This window comes from Toxotes jaculatrix, chromosome 17 (assembly GCF_017976425.1).
Source record: "Toxotes jaculatrix isolate fToxJac2 chromosome 17, fToxJac2.pri, whole genome shotgun sequence".
NCBI classification, from domain to species: Eukaryota; Metazoa; Chordata; class Actinopteri; family Toxotidae; genus Toxotes; species Toxotes jaculatrix.
Window position 1 is genome coordinate 20504663 of NC_054410.1, and position 14346 is coordinate 20519008.

The window sequence follows — 14346 nt, forward strand, 5'->3', positions numbered from 1 at the left end:
CATGCTGTTTTTAACAAAGTGTGTGAGATGGATAAATAAAAAGAGGTAAAGCCTGAAGCACATTTAGAAACAGTATGTTTGGTTATCTGCTATCAGTGCACTCTCTCACACTGCCTAACCCTGTGCCAAACCAGTTTTCCCTTCTCGTTAACAATTAGGAAAACTCTTGACTGAGGCGGAATCTGATTTGGAGTCACTTTTTTTTTTTAACTTCTCAACCTGATGGTGACAGGAAGAGTAAAAACCAAAAGCAGCGAGATGAAGTAGCACTGGTGTGATGTTGTCTGCTCATTAAGGTGAGAGTGTCTGGCCCTGTCAGCGAACCTGTGAAACGACGGTCTGGCAGCGCGGGCACAGGCAGTCCGCTGACTCAGCAGTGTAGCGTCGGCACCGTGGGCACCGGGCGGCAGAGGTGGGCACCACTGCTATACTGTAGGCACTGTCCTCACGGATAACACCACCTGACAGGACAGGTAGACACACATACGGAGCATGAAGGGGGAGTAATATCCAACGATTTAAAAAAAAAAAATAAGGTTGTAAATAAGAGTAATTATTACTGTTTAAAACATGGCTGATATTTTCAGTATGTTCAGCTGTGCTTAAAAGGCCAGTGAAGCTGGCAGTGTTATCAGTTAGACCTGTGTCTGACAGCTGAGAAAGGCTGATTATCACACTGACTCTAATTCTGGTTGATTAACATTAGTGCCGACGTTCCTCACCCTCCAGGTTGATGAGGAAGGTGCCGTGTTTCTGTAGGACGTCTGGGGGCAGGTCGCGGGGCAGCTCACTGGTCAGGTTGACGCGCGCTGCCATCATCAGCTCAGCCAGCTGGGAGGAAGTGGACGTAGGGTCCTCTTGGAGAGACTGGAAGTGAGGTCAGGGAGGGTATAGGTTTGTATTGTCCATTTAAATGGACTTACAAAATAATAATATGTACATATACATGTTCTGTGTATGATAATATTATAGTACTGGAAGTCTGTATTCACACCTATATAAAATGTTTTAGAGCCGAGATTAAACTTACCTCCATCAGTTCAAACAGCAAACCAGGCTCAATGGCAATAGTGAGGTCGTACCCTGCGGCGTTCTTGCCCGGAATGGAGGACAGGAAGGAGTCCCTGATGGCACACGCTCCTTCCACTGCCTCCTCCAGTCCTGGTCGCCGCCACACAGAACTGCTTTTTATCCAGCCGCTCTTGAATAACGCCTCCCCTTCTGCAGAAACACACAGTTTGCCAATACTTCTGTTAGAAAGCAAATGCAACACATCTACATGGATAGTGCAGCAACGCAGGGGTCACTGCAAAAGTCACACAACACAAGGCAACAGGCACATACTGTCATGTCCCGGTGCATGCAGATAGACCTCTTCAGCCAGATGTGGCAGGATGGGAGCTATGGATCTGGTAACTCCGTCCAGAACTTCCTCTAAAACGGTCTGACATGATCTCCTGCCCAGCGAGTCCTCCGCATCACAGTACAACCTGATTTAAAGACAGGTCAGAGGTTAAAGAGGCGGCACACAAGCACAGCCGAAACCAGGAGTGGTTTTCATGTCGGGGGGAAAACTTTTACCTGTCTTTGATGATGCTGAAGTAAAAACTGGAGAGGTCTCTGGCGATGAAGGCTTGGAGGACACGGATGACCCTGCCGGCATCGAACTCACTGTAGGCGTCTGTAACCTGCAAATGCAGACACGCACACGCACACGCAGACTTCAGTGGCTTTCGCTGCTACACTCGCTTGAGCTCAAAACGTTTGGACGCAGAATAATAAGCTACACTGCCCTGCTCTCATACACACCTTCATACTGTATTCACGGAGCAGGTGCAGCATGTACTGATCAATGTAGTGCATCTGTTTGGAGTCCACGGCCTGAGACAGTGGATCGAAGCCGCGCAGGTTGCCGAGCAGGAACTTCAGAGTGTTCCTTAACTGGGAGAGAAACACAGAGGGACAGAAAACAGTGAGTAAACACGCTCAGAAAAAAATCCACACGAAAGGTTATGTTCCACTGCAGTGGTACCTTGTTGATGCTGTCCCTGGCTGAGTTGAGTGCAGTGGGCCCGATCTGGACCTCAGTGAAGATGTTTGACTCTGCCACCCACCAACGCAGCACGTCCGCCCCGTAGGCTGGCATAGCTGGGTCCTGAGAAAGACAAAAGACACGGAGAGAAAAAGGAAGGTTGTCAGTGACAGGGAGGACGAGCCTCAACACTCCTGCTGCACATTTCTGCAAAGTAACGGAGACTTTATCAAAAGCCTAAAACATGTTATTTCATTTCATCAGCTCACCTTCCCTCCATTAATGACTACATCAGGATCCACAACATTGCCCAGAGACTTGGACATCTTCTCTCCCTTCTCACTGACAGCAAAGCCATGGACCACCAGAGACCTGCATACATACATACATACATTCATGATTCATATATCATTAGTTCACTTATGGCAAATACATTTAAAAACACTTTTAATTATTATTTCTGTGTCTTGTTTGTTTATTAAATAAAATAAGTTACATTAAATTGTCACTAAAGCTAATTCATTAACTCTGAACTGATTTACTTGTGAATAATAAGTGTAAGTACATTACACTGTTGTAGGTTTTTTTTTCCATGACTGTGATACAAATATTCACAGTACATATACACAAGCATTTCTAATCAGCCTTACTCACTTGTAAGGTGCCTTGTTCCTGACGGCGACACTGGTGAGCAGTGACGACTGAAACCAGCCTCCAATCTGGTCCTTTCCCTCCACGTACGCATCTGCCCTGGAGTCAGACTCTGGAGGAGGAGGTGGCAAACGAGGCAAACAAAAAAGAAATAAGTCAATAATACACCACACAAATAAACTATTTGGTAAAACAAATGGTTAGCATTTGTGAAGAACATCTAGAAAAGATAAGAGAGACGAGCCAGTGTTAGAGGGGAAACTGCTACAGCTTATGGTGTGCGCTGAAAGGTAACTGCTGCTCGAGGCTCAACAAACATGCTGTGTCCAAATGATCTAGGATGGTTATAGGTTTCCTATAGGCAGCCCTTCAAACAGACAGGTGTTGCAGCCATGGCATCACAGACATAAACAGTTTTCAACCTGAGAAAACATAAAAGCAGAGAGGAAGACTTTGGGCCATCCCTGGAAAAAAAAAAAAGAACCAAACTCCCACCGTGTTCTTCAAAGCCAGACGCTCTGTTTAAATCCTGCATGCAAAGGAGGGAGAGAAGGAGAGGCAGAGGGTGGGCTGAAGGCCATGCTGCATTGAGGAGTTCCTTTATATCTCCTTACTTCCATTGATTGGTATTCTTAAATACTCCTCAAACCACATTCAAATGCTTTTGGATTTAATTTGCTGAACTGGAACAGAACGCCTGATTTTTAATAACCAGATGCAGGAGAGGTGCTGTGTCATTCCCAACTCATGATTACAGCATGTCCAAGACCATTTGAAAGCAAAAAGAGGAAGGAAGAGTAGAGTGAGACAACAGGAGTAAACGACAGGTAAGACGATGTAACGCTGCTGTGTCATCCACAGCAGGCGGATGGTCAAATAACCTGTGACCAGAGGTTTGCGTAGCGAGGCGGGGAGCCAGCTGAGGCGTGACTCAGGCTCCTCAGAATCTCCCTCCATCTCCTCTGGAAATGAAAACACAACCAAATACAGACAATGCAAAATATGTCTGCTTTGGCAAGACATTTGGTATCATGTCTATCTGCCTGATGTCTATCTACAACACCATGACTTGGAATAACAGTCGACAGCCATGCGGCCCTGCGAGGCCGTACACACAGGCACAGAGGGGCTTTGAGCTAAATGCTAGCAGCAGGTAAGCTGTTCACCATCTCGGTTTAGCCTGACATGAAGTAACACTAAGCACAAAGCACAGAGGCTTGGTGGGAAAATCATGAGTTTTGCAGGTTTTTGCTCATAAACCAAAGTAAACTTAAAAGTTAAGGGATCACCAGAGTGATCACAGTGCAGCTCGACTGCTGCTGAGGTGAAAACACGTAGCACGGTGACCCTGGTTTGCTGAGACTGCACTGGCTTCTAATCCAGGTCTGTGGTCAGCAAGCTACTGCTTCTGCTTACAATACACTACGCAAAGCAACTTAACTGATACGGTGGACTATGCACGGTGGCTTTAAGTAGCTTTCTCTCCAATAAAACTAATTAAAGGAGACCCGATTAAAGGCGTTTGGAAAGCTGGCTGTCATGGAACAGAGCTGGAGACTTAACTGCTGCTACTCTCAGAACATCCCTGATGAATGTCACAGGAGAGGGAGGAGTGTGAAGGAGCAGCTTTACCACAACAGTGTACAATATAAAATATAAATGCACAATCTTACATCAAAGTAGTCACTTTCTTTTAGATGATGAAAATTGGAGAAGAAAACATTTGCAGCTGGGGAGGATTATTAGTATGAACAGGACAGACTGAAGAGGTGTCAGCTGTACCTTCTAGAACAGCAGCCCATGATGCTCCACTGTCAAACCAGATGTCCAGCACGTCCTCTCCACGAATGTAGTCAGTCACTGGACCGGCTTTACTCTGACAGAGACAAAACACAAGTGAACGGTTTATTAATTACTCAACACACAGATCAGAGTTTGGATGATGGATTACTTAGAGCTACATTGGTTGATTTTTGACCACTAGGGGCAGAAGAATTCTAAAACACATCCCCAGCCCTGACATTCTCACCCTGTATAATTCCCAGCATTCACTCTGACCAGAATATCTGTCTTTAGCGACTGTTTGTCTCTTTCTGCAGGACTTTATCATTCACTGAATGTGTCATTAAACCAAACTCATGAGCTCAAAGTGAGTTTGTGACAGTGAGCAAACTCTTTAACGTTACACGTGGCCATTTGATTCATTATTAACATATAAAGTGATTCATTGATTAATGCAGCTTTAATCCTTTCGTTCATTTTAACCCTTTTAAACAGCTGCTGATAAGGTCCAGTGACAGCAGCATTTAAATGGCTAAACACTGTGGTGAGATCAGTTCATCACAATGTGCAGCAACCAGTGGACTGGAAACTGACACTGGTTCAAACACCTCAACACACACTGACACACGTATACTCACCTTCTTCAGGACCTCTGGTGGCAGCAGAGTCTCAGTGGGAAGCTCCCACCAACAGTCGCTGCCCTTTTCTTTGAAGAGCGTTGCTATGTGGGACACTGTGTATCTGCAGACACCGGAGACAGGAAGAAAAAAAAAAAAACAGTGGATGTGTGTGCATTCAAATATGCGTCCGAGCCTGTTTGCCTGCATGTGTGCTGTGTATTGGTTTACTTGTTGATGAGAGCCTCTCCGGTCTCTCTGTGGTAGAAGACGGGGATTGGGACGCCCCAGCTTCGCTGTCTGGAGATGCACCAGTACGTCCGTCTGTCCAGCATGGCCAGCAGGCTGCCCTTCGCCGAGTCTGGCAAAACACGCACCTTCTGCAGTGCCTCCTGGAAAAACACACACACACACACACAGACTTTATTGTCTTTGGAAACAAACTGTAAATGTGAAGCAAGAACCTTCCTGGAAGCATATACCACATTATCTCCTGGAAAATTACAAAGCTCTCCTGTCTGTGCACCAGGAACAGACTTCTTTTTTCTCATGGCTAACAGGAACTCAATAAAAAAAAAAACAGTCTGGCAATAATATGGCTGTCTGTCTTACCTTGGCTTTGTCTTTGAGTGATGCTGTGTTGATGAACCACTGCTTACTGGGCCTGATGACAACAGGCTGCTTTGTCCTCCAGTCGTATGGGTAGCTGTGGACACACTGCTCCTCTTTCACCAGAGCCCCACACTCCTTCAGCATGGAGATCACTAACAGAGGCAGCCAGGTGATTCACAGATACATGCATGAAAGAGAAAACACACACAGACAATCTGAAAAAAAAAACAAACACCACACACACACACAGGCTATGAGAGAGCGCTACATTCTCTTTCTTATATTAGTCTGTACCTTTATCAGTGCCTTCTGTCATCACTGACAGATACTGTAGCTCAGGGCCGGCTGCTTCCGTGAACTTGCCATCCTCATCCACAATACACTCCTGAGGCAGAAGCAAAACATTCAACCACGACATACAGTGTATCAGCAGCATAATTATACCAAAATATGTACAACCGAAAAAACATCACACAGAGGTCCCAAGTCATCTTTCTTTGATTAAGCTGAATCTTAGGTTTAAAAAACAATTTATAATAAACTGAGAAATGCAGCAAATCTGGAACCAAGAAAGGTTTTGTTTCTTCCTCAAAAAATTATTGAAACAATTAACTGATTGACAAAATTGTTGTTGACAACTTTTCTGTTGACCAGTGAATCATTTCAGGACTAAATCTGACCCAATATATCTGTCTGTAAACTATAAAAAAAAACCAGTTGTATGAATGGTCAAGCTTTCCCTAATTCCTGAGAGGTGGAGTTTTTTAAAAAAACAGAACATACCACAGACAGTTTAAACTGTGAGGCCACACTGTAATCCTCCATGCCGTGAGCTGGTGCTGTGTGGACCAATCCTGTTCCTTTTGCCATAGTCACATGATTGGCTGGCAATAGTGGCACTTCCTTGTCAGGAATTGTGGGGTGTTTGCAGATCCCACCTTCAAGTTGGGAGCCTTGGAGGAGAGAGACAGGGGACGGTTGCATGGTTACGTTTGAAACTGACAAGACACGCCATAAACTCTGCTGTGTGACTGTATGTGTTAATGAGACATTACCTGTGAAGGTGCCTACGGTCTCCAGCTCTGTGCCCAGCAGTGCTGCCGTGCTGGCTGTGCGCTCAGTGGCCACCAGGAGTAGCTGTGAGTTGTCCGCCCTCTTCACCACTGAGTACCTACATGGCACAAAACAAGAAGAGGGGGGGCTTTTCTTCCACTGTGATCAAAGGTTTTATTTTTAAAAAGGGGCAAAGTCCCTCAGCTATTTCTCAGCTCCTATTAATCCTCAATACAAATGTACTGCAGCAGCAACCAGAGGAGAAAGAGGAAATGCTGCAACATCCTCTTTGGGACAGAAAAACAAGCCAGGGTAGCCAAAAACAAGCCCATCAATACCACTGATGTGTGGTCATGTGTGGCACATCAGTAAATGTGATGCGACTATTCAAGTAACTGATTAATTGTTTTGAATCAATTTTAAGATGAAAAAAATACACAGCTTCTCAAACACAAACATTTGATGTTTTTCCTGGTCTTTTGTGATAATAAAAGACATTTAAAGTATTTATTTTACATTAATTCCTGACATTTCATAATATATAAAAAAAAACAATAATTGAGACAATAATTGGCAGATTAATCTATGATGATGACAATAAGCTGCAGGCCTACAGGGGGACAGTGGAGTCTGAGAGCTGAGGACAGCTGAGGCACATCAGTGTTTACCTAAGCCTGACAAAGCACAGCTTAGGTTAAGATTAGAGTTTGAGATGTCCCAAAACAGCCAATGTGTAAATGTAGTTTTTACATGTAGGTACTTACTGGGCATTGGGCATGTAGCATACGGCCTCGTTCGCAGGAATGGTCCAAGGCTGGGTGGTCCACACCAACACAAAGACACCTTCCAGACCTGCCGAGGCACACATGCACCCACACACAAATAAGAGACTGCCCTTAAAGCTCTGAATTACCTGTACGTGTGTGTGTCTGTGTTACCTTTTTCTGAAGCTATCTTGGGTGGAAGTGTGATCAGGGGAAACGTGGCATAAATGGCTCTGCTCACATGTTCAGGGTTGTACTCCAACTCTGCCTCTGCTAGGGCCGTTCTAGACATGGCACAGAGACAGGATCAAAGCTTACAAGAAGTTATTAAACGTTGATATAGACTAGAGAAATTCAAATGTGATAAGCATATCAACTCAGTACCTTGATGACGGAGACCAAAAGATCGGCTTGTAGTCCTGGTAAATGAGCCCCTGAAGAAAAACACAGTGGGAAAAGAATATTATATCAAACAGTCTGGTGAAATCTACCAATAACCACTGAGAGGCGAAAGTCAGTTTCAGTTCCATTTCTTTGGTTACTACCGTAGTTTCCTGTTGGTTTTAGATTGTCACTGGTGATGTTACTATTAAGGCTAATAACTACTGAACATTTTAAATCTGGGCATGAACCATGGCAAAAAGCACTGGCTGTACAGTTTATTATTGTCTACCTTGCTGTGCATTTCCTGGAAGACTTTCAGCTGAGCTGCCTCGTAGGCTCCATCAAAAGTGTAGTAGCACTGGTCCCAGTCAGCCATCACCCCCCAGCGCTGGAAAGCAGCTTTCTGACGAGCTATGGCCCCCTTCGCAAAGTCCCGCGCTGGATGAGATAGAAACAAAACATTAGAGCAGCAGTCGCAAATCTAACTGGGCTCATGTTTGGGCACCTATCTGTCCTTTCTAACCTTTCTGTCTGATCTGTAGTGGAGTGAGGCCGCTGCTCCCCAGCTCTCCGAGAGCCTTCAGCTCGATGGGCAGGCCATGGCAGTCCCAGCCCGGGATGTAGTGGACCTGTCGCCCCCTCAACATCTCAAATCGGTTACGGATGTCCTTCAGGATCTGTATCAAACAAGATACAATTAGATGAACTGAATAATTACTTTGCCAGCGTTTGAGCAGTCAGTGCTGCCAGAAAGCTTTCACTTTTACAAGAGAAATCACATCATGTTGCAGCTGTCAGCAGCACCCGTATTAAAAGTCAAGAGAAAATACCTGAAATAAGAAAAGATCGCTATAAATATATCACCTTATTGAGTGCATGTCCTACATGAGGGTCTCCATTGGCATACGGAGGTCCATCATGAAGGCAGAACTCCTTCTTGGCCTTCCTCTGTCTCTGCCAGGAGTACAAATCTGCAAATCCACACTCCTGCAACACACAGAGGAGGAGAGGTTTTATATTTTTGATACTGCAAAAACAAAACATCATAATGAAGGAGATGTCTGTAACAGCTCTCACTCCTTAATTTATCTGTTATGAAAATATAAACATGCACACACACAGACCAAAGACACCCAGAAGATGTGATAAGCCACTTAAGTGATAGTCATTATTTCCAGTCTGCATAGTCTAGCTTCATGTCTGATTCTCTTCAATATAAGAGCCACCTGCCATATGTGAATAAAGCCGAATTAAAAGCTGGATTCTAAAGAAATGTAGAAAATGTTAGGTCATGAGCTAACATGTCTGACTAGCTGTCAGCAAGCAAGGAAAACTTAACTTGAGAGATTTTGAGTGGAGGCTCGGCAGCCTCTGTTGGTTGTCTCACCTGCTGTATTTCGACTTCTCGGTCCAGCAGCTTCTGTCCGGTCAATTTAGCTGGGAACTCAGTCCGGGGAAGGAGAACTGTGTCTCGGTACAGTGCCTGAGCAGAACCTGTCTCTGAGGGCTGAGCGCTGCCTTCTCCTGAACTGACACCACGACAGCGGCTGGAGCTGAAGGAGAGAGCGCGGAGGAGGAGGCCGTCTCCCCGGTGTGACCTCCGTCCCCATCTCGCTAGCGCATGACTTACTGCCGAAACCCGGCACAGCAGCATGGAGAGGTGAGTCAGCTCGGTGACCACAAAACTGAAGTAAAACCACAAAAAAATAACTTTGCGATTGTTTCTTTATTGTAACAATGTGCAGTTACCGTGCGGCTGTATTCCGCCCTTCCAGGAGTACCGTGTTCATTCCGGAAGAAATAAAAGAACGGACAACTACGGAAACCCAGTGGGGTCACAGCAATGCAATCACTGACGTTTTAACTGTAATGTCGTGCAAACAGTCGCTGGGGTGCGCTGTTTATGCATTTGTAATATTTACATTAACAGTGATATAAACAAGAATATTATTATGCATGAGGGTTATAGATACCGGTATAAAGTACACTGGTATGAATATTAATATAATAACGCTCCCTTATTTGTCAATACCAGTATTGGCACACTGTTCCAATTCATTTTCCTATAGCTTCATTTGTCTCAGCAGCAGGTGACAACTGGAAATGCATACAAAGGCGTAATGCATTTCCAGTTTAAACCTGCTGCCGAGCCAACGAAGCTACAGGAAAATTAACTGGTACATGAAACGGGTCCTCCACCTTTTGGAAACACGTGGGACTACAGTTATACACAGAGGTTTACAATAAATCACAATTCAATCCCCACTTATTTATTTCCATTTTTATTTTTGTCAATCACTGGCACAAGCATGTCAATAATAAAGCTTTTGACTTCTGTTGAATTTCCTGCCAACTAGCAGTAAGACAAGGAACATGAATTTCATGGCTTGCATGTGGACATTGCTTCAGTGTTCATCAGTTGAAGCCAACATGCTTTACTTTTGATTATCTGCCGAAACTAAATTAAAGTGATAGCCAATAACTACCAGTAATAGAAAAATACAAATAAATAAATAAATAAATATAAAAACTATTAAATAAATTACACAGCCCACCTTGCTTGGGTCTGTATCACAACAAATAAAGATACATATACAACAACAGAAAATTTAAACAATAAAAACTGCTAAACAATGTGTTTTGAGGTAAAATCCAACCAGAATTATTCTGAATACAGAAGACAATGCACAAAAGCTGTGACAACATTCTCCACAATGGATAATCAGTCCTGGGTGACTGCTGTGCATCCTCCACCTCCACTTCTTTGCGGTCCTTTGCTTCATCCTCTGTCCTCTGTGTCATCAAATTTCATAAATCCAACTGCACGAGCAGAAAAAGACAAATAATTAGAAATATGTAAAGGCAGTCTGCACTCATACTGTACTGCTCTCACCACGCGTACCCTAACGCAAAAATACGGTGACTACATAAATACACAAATAACAGGACATTTCGCAAAATGTAATGCGGCTAGCAAACAAACTCCACTAAACAATGCTAACAATACAACACAATAAACATACCACTTTGAAAACTGCATGCACACAATACTTACAGACTGTACGTTCCCTGGCTGAAATGTGTGCAACCACATTCAACTTTACGAGCCCATCTCTATGTTACCTAACTTACTGACTGAAGAAACGGAGCAGAGCGGCAAAGATGCGAATTGGATCATTAACAGAAAGAGCAATCACTATGTCGCCGTTTCCAAAAACTAAGAAAAGTACAGAACACTCACTCTGATACAAGTTCCATGAACCAAAAGAAAATACACATTTTACATTTTTATAACTTTTAACTTATGAACTTTAAATATTACTTTTAACCTTTAAAGACAGCACGCGTACACCAAATCCCCATATTTGTAAGCAAAAATATGTTACCTGTGCATCCACTACCAATACTGGAATAATACAGCTACATCACCACCTGCCTATATCTTCGTGGCTCGCTAGCATGTAAAAAGCATATTCCCTGCCATGAGAGAGCCGCTAGATATAAAGTTTACAGCTTGTTCTTTTCGCTAGCTTAGCGTATTTAGCTTAAGCTAGCTATCAGTCTAGCTCTGGTTAGTGAGCAGTGACTTAGCGACTTAACAATGCTTGTTCACGTTAATGCTTCAGCTAACGTGAATATTTTTAGGCACAGTCGTTTCCAAAAGTAATTCCAATTCCATTTAACCCTCCTGTTGTCTTCGACAACAGGAGGGTTAAACTATGGCCAATGTTTAGCTAACGTTAGCTGATACGATGACATGCAATGCTAATTGTAGCCACAGCAGTTTTAGGTAGTTAAACAACAAAGCTAGAACAGCTAACACTATAAATACATAAATGAACATAAAATGATCAAACATGACCAACTTACTTGCAACTTAGTGGGAAAACGGTGGTTTTGGTGTACGCTGAACAGAGCCGAACGGCCACTTGCTTCCACAGAGATGAAACCAGAGGCGGAGGGACGGTGATGAAATTTAAAGAATCGCGCCAAAAGCTTGGCGTGTTGCCTCGGCCAATCAGGGTGCCGTTTACTGGTTGGCTCATGACGACATGCTGCCTCATCCAATCGGAGTGGCGTTAACTGGTTGAACTCATAAGAGTTATAAAATCAAGGCTCCTATGTACCATGAAATTATTTTCTGAAGCCTAATTTCCAACAAGTTGCATTTCCAAATAAAAATATGAATAAAAACATAAACAAATAATAAATAAATAATTACTAACAAATAATGTTTGATCACAAATAATCTATAATCGTATTCATTACTCATGTTGATAACAACAATGTTGATATTTGTCATTAAAAAAATTACATTCATTAATAATGCCAATTTCCTGCACCTGTCTTAGACGTCCACGTGACGTCCAAAAAAGTTACCTAGTCCGACGTTCAAATGTTGATCTGCATATTGACATCCAAGTGGGGTCGTGGTTAGACGTCCAATTATCGGACCTAGTTTGCACGTCCTGTAAATGTCCAGAACTGGTCATGGACCGATGGACGCAATATAGACACGATCTGCACGTCCATCAGACGTCTAATGTTTAGTGGGATGTATCTAACATTTACATATAGTTTATACGAATTTTTAAATAAAGTTTTCTGTTTTTTTTAAAGTTATTTTCCTCCGAGGTATCTTGTGATTAGGTGCTGTTTAGAGTCAACAACAACCTAATGTGAGAGTTTCACACTAACACCTTTATATGCCACACAACACTAGCCCAGATGTGTGCATACAGAAATGTAAATGATGGGGGGTATTTCCAACAGCACCTGAATGTCTCATCATGTAGGCTGCAGCAGCAGGTGGTACTGACTGGGCTGATGATGTCACCGGGGATATAAAAAACACTCTGCAGCCTTTCTCCTTTCATTCATCACTTCTCTGAACCACTGGACGTGAGCGGAGCAGCAAGACGCAAAGATGAATAAGCTGGGTATCGCTTCCCTTGGACTTCTGCTTCTGGTTTTCCATCTGTCATTAGAGGTTAGTATAACTTTTAGAACTTTTAAGGGTTTACTAATCTCGGTAGACTTCCTAACAAGATCCAGTGTCACGGGTGGCCTTCATTTCCAATTAAAGGATGTTTTGGCTGTAAATGAGTGGTATGTATTAAGTCTGTAGATATTTTAAAAAACATTTCTTTCATTCTAGGCTGCTTTAAAAAAAAAAAAAAAAAAGAAAAAAACTTTAAAATGCGATTCAGTTGCTTGTATCGTAAAGAAGTTGAGATGAGATTAAAAGGTTTGTTTTTAATTTCATCTGGGAATATATTTGGATTTTCAAGAACAACCAACCCTCATTTTTTTATATTAGGTTTTAGAAGAAGCTTTGATGGTATAAGTAAATTATTCCGTAAGTAAGAAACTCTATTCCTGAATGTTGAGCGCCACGTTCTTAAGGCGTCACTGAGACCCCTTAAGAATTTTTTCATAAGTTGAAGACTTATGATGTGCATTATGGGTTGAGAAAAATGTTAAACAATTTATAAGTCGGTGGATTTATTTTAATTTAATTTTTATTTATTATTTTTTTGGGTCATGTATTTGGCAACAGTTTCACCCACTGTCTGCTGGTGAATGACCATATCTGGCATCACGGCTGCGCCCTATAAAAGTTACGCATGTGCGCGAAAGTTTCCTTAAAAGATTTATAGGCATAGTTTACGTTTCTCATTATACCAAATGTGCTACGGCCACCGTCCCGCATGAACTCCCTTGTATGTGTAAGAGGAAATGATGTGTGGTCCTGTGTTGCAGATGGCCTGGGCGTCTGACAAAAACGCGACGGCCACAAACGCGACGAACCACGCCAGCTCCGAGAGGACCGCCTACCTCATGCTGCTGCTCCCGCTGGCTCTGGCTTCTGTGCTCCACGTTCGTTGGTCCCAGTAACCGGACTGATGGCTCTCCACACTATACACCGTCGTGAAGGTTGGAGGCACGGAGTTAATCAAAGTTCTTTCAAAGATTTTTTTTTTTTTTTTTACTCACCCTGAGGAATTTGTTTTGGAAGGAGCGCACACTGCCGTTGGGACGTGCAGTTCAACAACCGAGGACACGCCTTGATGCTCTTAGTCGTTATAGCCACTTCTTGCAGGGGCCTTTCATGGACTACATTAAAATTCAGCTTCAACACCCGTCTCTTGGTTTAGGTGTCTTCTATATATTTTTAACATGTAATTCGTGCTACCTGTGCTCCTTAAAAGAAATCATATTATGGATACTTGATTCAGGCTTCAGACCTTAAAGTCATTGTAAACAAGTTTAAAGTTTTTTGTTTCAAACAGCTGGGAAAAATGTGACTAATGTAAACATGATTGTGCTTTTAGATCAGGAATTTTGCATTTTGTAAGTTCAATAAAGTTCTAAATTGAGATGGACTGACTTTTTTTTGTTTCTTCCCTTTTCTGCGTGAGTGAGTGTGGCCCCACATGCGGGCCCCAAT

At 43.0% G+C, this 14346-nt stretch overlaps 1 protein-coding gene and 1 long non-coding RNA gene across 3 annotated transcripts; one reads left to right on the forward strand and one right to left on the reverse strand.

Annotated features, from left to right (window-relative positions):
* Window positions 1-170: 170 nt before the first annotated feature.
* iars2 (isoleucyl-tRNA synthetase 2, mitochondrial) lies at window positions 171-9685 on the reverse strand. 2 transcript variants are annotated; one of them, XM_041060232.1, is made up of 24 exons: window positions 9283-9685; window positions 8760-8882; window positions 8419-8572; window positions 8185-8333; window positions 7896-7945; window positions 7686-7795; window positions 7512-7599; window positions 6750-6865; window positions 6478-6647; window positions 5989-6079; window positions 5695-5846; window positions 5314-5474; window positions 5104-5206; window positions 4466-4559; window positions 3565-3645; window positions 2687-2795; window positions 2302-2404; window positions 2033-2155; window positions 1810-1941; window positions 1582-1688; window positions 1345-1490; window positions 1031-1221; window positions 723-867; window positions 171-461 (listed from the first exon to the last, which is right to left on the reverse strand). In XM_041060232.1, the coding sequence occupies exons 1-24, from the start codon at window positions 9547-9549 to the stop codon at window positions 316-318; spliced, it is 3111 nt and encodes a 1036-aa protein (XP_040916166.1). In that variant the 5' UTR covers window positions 9550-9685; the 3' UTR covers window positions 171-315. The 2 variants fall into 2 exon arrangements, with proteins under 2 accessions (XP_040916166.1, XP_040916167.1); XM_041060233.1 differs by lacking the exon at window positions 3565-3645.
* Window positions 9686-12732: 3047 nt separating this feature from the next.
* On the forward strand, window positions 12733-14275 carry LOC121196832. Its single transcript, XR_005896199.1, has 2 exons — window positions 12733-12885; window positions 13659-14275. It is a non-coding gene; the product is annotated as an uncharacterized LOC121196832 (long non-coding RNA).
* The last annotated feature ends 71 nt before the right edge of the window (window positions 14276-14346 follow it).

Excerpts from the sequence above, each read along its gene's own strand:
- iars2 (XM_041060232.1), bottom strand. The coding sequence starts at position 9,549 with ATGCTGCTGTGCCGGGTTTCGGCAGTAAGTCATGCGCTAGCGAGATGG. Across the intron at positions 6,648-6,749 it reads GACCGTAGGCACCTTCACAG|GCTCCCAACTTGAAGGTGGG; the intron begins GTAATGTCTCAT and ends CTCTCCTCCAAG. Across the intron at positions 4,560-5,103 it reads CACCAGAGGTCCTGAAGAAG|AGTAAAGCCGGTCCAGTGAC; the intron begins GTGAGTATACGT and ends TGTCTCTGTCAG.